Consider the following 399-nt stretch of genomic DNA (forward strand, 5'->3'; position numbering starts at 1 on the left):
GAGGAGCGGCTCCAGAGACGCCAGCGAGAGAGAGAGCAGGAGCAGAGGTTCCTGGAGGAAGAGGAGCGGCTCCAGAGTCGCCAGCGCTCACAATTCCGGGAGGAGCGAGAACTCCAAGAGGAACAGGAAAGGAGGCAACGCCAAGAGGACCAGCGCCGTGACCAAAAATGGAGGTGGCAGGTGGAAGAAGAAAGCCAGAGACGCCACCAGGTGCTGTATTCCAAACCAGCCAAGAGGGAGCAGCTGAGGGAGGAAGAGCCACTCCTGCGTCAGGACCGAGACCAAAGGTACCGTGAGGAGGAGCTGCAGAGAAAAGAACAGGAGAAGAGAAGAAGCCAGCAGCGGGACAGGCAATATCGGGAGAAAGAACAGCTGTGGCAAGAAGAGGAAGAGCTGCAG

General features: G+C 58.4%; 1 protein-coding gene across 1 annotated transcript in view; it reads left to right on the forward strand.

The window, feature by feature from the left end:
- Positions 1 to 399, forward strand: part of LOC102873345 (trichohyalin-like) — a 4,640-nt gene that overhangs the window by 2,685 nt on the left and 1,556 nt on the right. Inside the window, exon 4 of the mRNA XM_006900137.1 lies at positions 18 to 399. Within this exon, the coding sequence (XP_006900199.1) occupies positions 18 to 399 (382 nt within the window). The remainder of the gene's footprint in view (positions 1 to 17) is intronic.

Source organism: Elephantulus edwardii, unplaced genomic scaffold (genome assembly GCF_000299155.1).
Source record: "Elephantulus edwardii isolate Elephantulus edwardi_28Jun2011 unplaced genomic scaffold, EleEdw1.0 scaffold00273, whole genome shotgun sequence".
NCBI lineage: Eukaryota > Metazoa > Chordata > Mammalia > Macroscelidea > Macroscelididae > Elephantulus > Elephantulus edwardii.